General features: G+C 48.5%; 1 protein-coding gene across 1 annotated transcript; it reads left to right on the top strand.

The window, feature by feature from the left end:
- The first annotated feature begins 1,390 nt into the window (after positions 1–1,390).
- LOC119294834 (binding partner of ACD11 1-like) lies at positions 1,391–5,840 on the top strand. The gene is made up of 5 exons (XM_037573108.1): positions 1,391–1,545; positions 4,039–4,142; positions 4,226–4,301; positions 4,396–4,479; positions 4,862–5,840. Exons 1-5 carry the CDS (start codon positions 1,540–1,542, stop codon positions 5,444–5,446), a joined length of 855 nt encoding a protein of 284 aa, XP_037429005.1. The 5' UTR covers positions 1,391–1,539; the 3' UTR covers positions 5,447–5,840.
- Positions 5,841–7,495: the final 1,655 nt, after the last annotated feature.

The raw sequence follows: 7,495 nt of genomic DNA, 5'->3' as shown, positions 1-7,495 counted from the left end.
TGGTGGATTAGTGGTTTATTTGGGACATGGTACTTAGCTCAGAACGCACTCGCGAGAGGAGTGAAGATGGGAGCGCAGTCACCGCTCCAACAGGACATCGACTACACGGGCGTTGCAGGTGCTCCGGCCCGGCGCATGCCTTGCCACCAGCAAGCTCCAGAACAGGCAAGGACGCGGAATTCCCTCTCAAACGCGTGCGGCTAAGCAACCCTGGAGCCCAAACGAGCTTTCAATGAAAAACGGCCGGGATCAACTGGGATTAGAAAGGATAGGGGTGCCAATTTTAAGGATTTAAAGTTAAGAGTTTGATTCAGACTTCAAGTACGAATTCAAGGTTTATTTCAGATTTTTCCCTTTCCGAAAATGGAACGTGCAGGTGAGTGCAGCATCGGAATCGCGACCAAAAGATATGCATCGTGTGCGGCCACGTAACGTGTAAAGCGCCGTGCCGTGCCACCCGGCCGGTCAGGGCGATCGTCCTGCCGCGATTACCGCCTGGACGGGAAGGGCTCCGGCCCGTCGCCAATCTAGCACGACCCCGGCCGGCCACGTAGTACTACCTTTCTAGCAAAGCAACAATTAAAGAAAGCGATTGGTACGAAGAAGGAAAAGGCATGGAATAATGGCGGCCGGCGTACCACGCCCGTCTTTTCTTTTTCTACCGGTCGCCGATCAAGGCAACATGTGCGTGTACGCTCTTCTTCTTCTTCGTCATCATTCTACTGTAGAAACGAACGATTGGAAGGGCTGCATAAGCCGTGCAAGAACGGGTCGGAGAGACAACTTGGTCCAGTCTAGAACACAGCTTAAGTTGGACCGTAGAAAAGAATCGTTCTCGCTGTGCATTTCGGTCCAGTTCAGCACGGCACGCGGTAACACCCGCTCCCACGCCGCCCACCCCGTACGTGATTTCGCTGAAAAATGTAAGAATCTACTAGTACTAAGCAGGACCGGCCTTGATTGGCTTTTCTCTGGACACGTGAGGTACGTTACGGGGAAATTGCGTGCACGTGCGCCAAAAGCGCAACGTTTCGCAGGGCGTCAGATCCAACAGAGGCACACTACTACGCTACAAAACACAACAGATCAACATTCAAAAAAAAAAAAAACACACAACAGATCAGAGTAAAGCGAAAGGTAAAAATCCGGTGACACTCCAACCCCCGGTCCCAAAGCCCTCATCACGGATCCAGCAAATGGCAGCTCCGTGGTGCCACCCGACCAGACTTACCCGTCGTGCGTGCGACCGGCCCACCACCACCGTCGCCGTTGCCGCGCCAGCGCCGACGCGCATCGTTTTTACGTTTTTCTTTTTCTTTTTCTTTTTCTTTTTGAACGAACGTACTACTCCTGTACGTTACAACTCGCCACGGAAACGAGAGTTGAAAGCGGCAACCACCCACCCGAGCCCGACTCCTCCTCCCCTCTTCCCGGCCAGAGTCCACCCCCGCTCCTCCTCCTCCTCCTCCGCGCGCCGACACGCGCGGCGCCGTCCGCCCACTGATTTCCGGCCGCGAAGCTGAGATCCCGGCAGCCGCAATGGAGGTGCGTGAGCAACGACCCTCGAAACTCTCTCGTCTTATCCAGCTTCTGCCTCTTCCCGGAGGCGACGCTCCTCCGTTGGCGCTCGCGCGGTAGCTAGGCTCGGTGGCCGGGCGGGCCGTCTCTCGTACAAGTCGTAGCAAAGCTCCGGGTTGGATGGAGGCCACGGGAGGTCGGCGTCCCCGCAGTGATTTTGCTCCGCCTGGTCCTCTGGGGACAGCGCGGGAGGCCACGAGGACGAGCCTCGCCTCGCCTCGCCTCGTTGCTGCTTTCCGCTAAGATTCCGCGCGTTCCTCCCCCAAAAAGGCTAGCGGCCTAGCGCAATGCGGGTCAACGGCTCGACGGTGGGTGCGCGCGCCGTCTGCCTGCTCCTCGGTAAGTCCGCCGCAACCGCAATGCTGGCCAACTCTGGATGTAGAGGAAGCCAGGCGATCCAATCCAATCGGCGCTTTGTTCCAAATTTCTCGCGCTTGCTGGGCAACCGGTTGGCTTCCCCGGGATTCTTAGGTTCTGAATCCGAACCGGAGCCTCTGATTCTGTTTTCCAGGAGTACTGACTTTTCAAGGCCATGGGTTAAAAATAGGTTGGTAGTTCAGATCTTGAACAAGAGTAGGTTCTAGTTTCTGTTGGGAATTTCTGCTGCGGTATTTTCTTTCAGAGCAGCAGATGATTTGGGCTCTTTTTGGTCAATGAATGCACTTTCTTCTTTTTGCATTTAGGGAAATTAAGTAATTAACCACTGCTGGTAACAGGGCAGCTGGCATGCATTACTTTTGTACAACAGCACAATTCCTAATGGCGTGTCAATGACCTATTATGTGCTGTCACCATTATCTTATATTCATCGTATGCTTCTCATTGATTTACACTCTGCTACCTACCGTATTACCCCCTCCGTTCCTAAATCTAAGTCAATTTAGAGATTCCAAATATAGACTGCAGAAGGAGCAAAATGAGTGAAGCTACACTCTAGAATATGTCTATATACATATGTACGTAGTTTGTATTGAAATCTGTAAAAAGACTTATATTTTAGGAACGGAGGGAGTATTTCTGTGTCAGTTATAACTTATAAGTACAATCTGATAAGCTTCAAATGGTTTAACTTTCCCACACAACCATGATATTGTCAAGTTGAAGCGTACGATACCTTCAGACCTGTGCCTCACGTCATTAATTAATTCACCGACTAACTTGGTTAATGCTTATCACTGGTTCATAATTTCCTGTGACTACACATACTACCACTATATTTTCCACATACTACAATCTGACTGAGCTGGTTGAACAACTTTATTTCTAATCTGTCCTAGTATGTGACCTACATACTCCCTCTGTCCCATAATATAAGAACGTTTTTGACGCTACACTAGTGTCAAAAACGTTCTTGTATTATGGGACGGATGGAGTACTATATACAAAAGGTGCAAATGACATCTATTTATATTTATAGTTCCTGGAATTACATTTTTATCCCAAATTTAGCATGTGGTCTCCTGTTAATAATTGATCATGACACCTCTGGGACTGCATTAGACTGCTCATTTTCATCTATCATACAAAGTTTGTTTAATACTCCCTCCGTTTCTAAATATAAGTCCTTTTAGAGATTCCAATACCGACTACATACAAAGCAAAATCAGTGAATCTACACTCTAAAATACGTCTATATACATCCGAATGTAGTCTGTATTGAAATCTCTAAAAAGGCTTATATTTAGAAATTAGAAATGGAGGGAGTATATGCAAACCAAATAGAAATGTGACTTTTGTGTTAAATTTCTTCTCTCTTAATAATTGATTGTGACACCCGGGAATACATTAAACTGCTCATTTTCATTTATCTCCGTTCCAAAATAGATGACTCAACTTTGTACTAACTTTAGGTTGAGGTGAAATTCCTTCAAGTTGAGTCATCTATTTTGGAACGGAGGGAGTATATGCCAAATGGAAATGTAACTTTTTTTGAGTTAAATGTCTTCTCTCTTCTGTATAGTTCAAAAAGGATAATATTATTACCCAGTTGATGTTCCTGGGTCCTGACAGCTATGTTGCTACCTACATTCCCACGTTGGTGTATCTAATCCATTCTGTCTAATGCTGTCCCACATTTCATACTTATGTTGTTGGTTTGCGTCATTTTACATTTCTTCAGAATGAGATTGTTCTGTAAACCCTTGAAAGCTTGGGTTTCAGGAATGCTAAAATGTGTCGACTCTGTTATCAACAAATATACAATTACTACAATCGTGCATCTTATCTCCTCCCCTGTGCTAAAGTAGCACTAGTGTCTTATATCCCGTTTGTTCATTTTTGGTAAATGTAAAATCACTATAGTCCATCTTATCACCTCCCCTGTGCTAAAGTAGCACTAGCAATATCCCATTTGTTCATTTTCGGTAGATGTAAAATCACTACAGTCCATCTTATCACCTTCCGAGTGCTAAAGTAGCACTAGCAATATCCCATTTGCTCATCGTTGATATTCTGTTGCAGGTGAGAACAGTGAAAGTTGGCAATATTTCGTTGAGTGCCTCAAAAAGGGAGATCACAGAGTTCTTCTCTTTCTCTGGTGATATAGAATATGTTGAAATGCAAAGGTAATTCATCATTACTTATTGCAGTGTCTGTTTTCATTGGAACAGAAGAGTGTTTCTTAAATATTTGCTCGTGTTTTCTTCAGCGAAACTGATTGGTCACAACTTGCGTACGTCACATTTAAGGACTCACAAGGAGCAGACACTGCTGTGCTTCTCTCAGTACGTTCAAGCTCCTGAAACTTATTACTTGGTGATGTTTCATCTCACTGCTCGTTGGGGATTTGGCTTATAATCATGGATTGCTAACCTACAGGGGGCAACAATTGTTGATCTTTCTGTCATCATAACTCCAGTTGAGAACTATCAGTTGCCTCCTGAAGCCCGCAAACAATTACCGGTAAGAAAGTTTTAATGTTTTAACTGCATGACCATTATTTTTAGTTGTATTAAACAGGAAAGAACTTACTTTCAGGCTTGGGATTTTTTTAGTCTCTGAAACTGAAAAGGAACTAGATGAATATTACAACTGTTTTAAATCAAGAATATGGTGCATTTTTTTAATAGCGCTTAACTTGCGGTAGAAAATAGTATTTCTTTTTCCTGCTCTTACTGTTTAATGGCTTTCTATAGACGCGGTTTCCTCTCTGGAGCAGCATTGTTTAGTTTAGCAATTGATATTCCACTCTGTTTTAACTGCATGACCATTATTTGCTGAGTACTTTTAATATGCATTGATATTCCACTCTTCTGAATTTTTGTGCATGGCCTTGTGGGTGCAGGGAGAGAATTCTCCATCTGCTGAATCTGCAGTCAGGAAGGCGGAGGATGTTGTGAGCAGCATGATGGCCAAGGGTTTTGTCCTCAGCAAGGACGCACTCAACATGGCAAGGTCTTTCGACGAGCGTCACAACATTATGTCCACCGCCACCGCCACTGTCGTGTCTCTAGACCACCAGTACGGCCTGAGCGAGAAAATCAGCCTGGGCCGCGCGGTCGTCGGCAGCAAGGTCAAGGAGGTGGATGAGCGGTACCAAGTGTCGGAGCTCACAAGGTCCGCCCTGGCCGCCGCCGAGCAGAAAGCCAGCGTCGCAGGCTCGGCTCTCATGGGCAACCAGTACGTCTCAGCCGGGGCTTCCTGGCTGACCAGCGCGTTTGGCATGGTGACCAAAGCGGCGGGCGATATGGGCTCCATGGCCAAGGACAAGGTCGACAAGGCCGAGGAGGAGAGGAAGGCGATCATGTGGGAAGAGAGGAACGGGCTGGTGAGCGAGTACGCGAAGATCCATCTGGACGAGCATTCCTCGTGGGAGCCCGCGGTTCTTCCAGTGGAATCGATGGACGAGCAGAAGCTCCAGGCCGTGTGACGATGAGATCTGAACCGCTTCGACTGGTGTGTGTCATTCGTTGATTGTTACTTGTCGGATATATATAGAGATCCTTTTTTTCGCCGCCGCTGGAGCAAAAACAGGGTGTCGTCTGTCTGTCGGCGCCTACAGTGTGATGTAAATTTTTGGAATGCTGCGCTTGTGTTCCTATCAGCTTTGTTATGCTGCTAGAGCAACTGAAAGGGTTTTTTTCTTCTTGTTTTCTGCTACCATAGAATGAATGCAACTCTGCTCGTTGGATGTAATTTACCTGACGCTGAGATCAGGTTGGGAATTGAAGTTGCTTTTCTGTTCATCCCTCTTGTAATTTGAGAACATAGTTGCAGTGTTAGCTGCTAAAATGCTTGGCAAGGACCGGGACGTGTTGAAGATCTGTGTGCTGTGTTAAGCAACTCTAGCAGAGTCGTCATACAGAGATCGGCCAAAAGGCTGTCTTCATCTTTATTTATGTCATTTCATTCAGTTCTGTAGGGACAATTTAAGCCCAACTTAATCTAACCCTATGCCACCCGCCGCTGGTGGAGCCACCGGATCCACATGGCCATCGTATGTGCCACGAGAAGCGGTGGATCACCCATGGTTGCCAGATCCGCCGCCACCTGCCGCAACCAGTGTGACGCAAGGAAAGCGCTCGTGAAGAAGTCTTGATCCAAAAAAAAGTCATGATTCACGCAATGGGTGGCGGTGGCCTTGGCGGCATGGGTGGCTTTGGAGCTAGCATGGGCGGCATGGGTCCCATGGGTGGCTTTGGAGCTACCATGGAGACCATGGTCGGCATGGGGGGCTTCGGAGCACCTCCGGGCGGCATGGCCGGCATGGGTGGCTTGAGTTTTCGTCTTTCATCGGAGGCATGGGTGCACCTCCGGGCACCAGTGTGCCACCTTCGCATGAAGATGGCATTGAAGATCTTGCCAACACCTTCCGAGCTTCACGTGATTAGGATGCAGCGCGCAACAATGAAGAGGAGGAGGAAGAATCGTCTTCGAAGGAGTCGGATGAATCGAAGGAATGAGGATGAAGACGAGGACGAGGCTTGATTGTTGCCTTTCGTTTGTGTCATGAACTTGGTTTGCATATTGAACTTGGTTGAATGATGTTGTGGGCATGAATTTGAACTTGTGGGCATGAACTTTTGGTTATCAACTTGTTTGTGATTTAAATTATATGCCATGTCTTTGTTTTGTGATGTGTGAAATTTATTTTGTGTCCAAAATGCAACAAATGTGACATGCGCCGGCTGCTCGCGCGCGCTGCTAGAGCTGCGCGCGCGCTGCATTTTAGCGCGGCTGCTGGAGCCAGCGCTGCGCGCCGCGCCAAATCTGGCGATGGGCGCGCCGCAAACCAGTTTTTAGCGTGCCGCGCATTGGGCGGCTGTTGGAGATGCTCTTAAGCTCAGCTTAATCTAACCCTATGCCACCTGTGGCTAGTGGAGCCGCCGGACCCCCCTAGGAAGCGGTGGATCGCCCACAATCACTAGATCCGCCGCCGCCGGCCGCAAGGGAGGTTCGCACCTGTTGGGGCACACTTCGGCCCTGTGTGCGGTGTCTGGGACAAGAGGTTCCGCTCCGCCGCCAAGTTGAGCCAATAGGTTGCGCGGTATTGTCCCGGACGGTGGAGGAGATGGGAGGGGAGAAGGGGAGGTAGCGAATAGGGCTTTGGTGATGGGACACCTCGCCGCCTGGCTTTTATAGCCGGGGACGAAGCCGTACGGCCATTCGAACAGCCGCCTTGGAGGCCACTAATGGACGGGTGGCTATTCGGCATCATGGCTCGCCGGTGGTCATCTCTGCACGATGGTTTGTATATCTGCCCTGCACAACTTCAAATCTCGACAATGACGTGTGGAGGAAGAAGATGAAACTTTTCTCCCAAGCTGGCGGCTGGATATGGAACGACCTTCGTAACCTCCCCAGTCTCCACATTTAGAGGTTGCGAGGTCCGTTACGGATTTACAGGGGACCTCCATACAGTATATATGCCGATTATGAGCCACAGGGCCTCTGCTAGAGTGCCATTTTGGGCTAAAAT

Source organism: Triticum dicoccoides, chromosome 4B (genome assembly GCF_002162155.2).
Source record: "Triticum dicoccoides isolate Atlit2015 ecotype Zavitan chromosome 4B, WEW_v2.0, whole genome shotgun sequence".
NCBI lineage: Eukaryota > Viridiplantae > Streptophyta > Magnoliopsida > Poales > Poaceae > Triticum > Triticum dicoccoides.
The sequence above is the reverse complement of the archived record's forward strand: the minus strand, read 5'-3'. Positions and strand labels throughout refer to the sequence as shown.

What these genes read in the sequence shown, in the direction of transcription:
- LOC119294834 (XM_037573108.1), top strand. An exon ending in GAATATGTTGAAATGCAAAG is followed by an intron (nt 4,143 to 4,225) that starts GTAATTCATCAT and finishes TGTTTTCTTCAG; the next exon opens with CGAAACTGATTGGTCACAAC. An exon ending in ACACTGCTGTGCTTCTCTCA is followed by an intron (nt 4,302 to 4,395) that starts GTACGTTCAAGC and finishes GCTAACCTACAG; the next exon opens with GGGGCAACAATTGTTGATCT.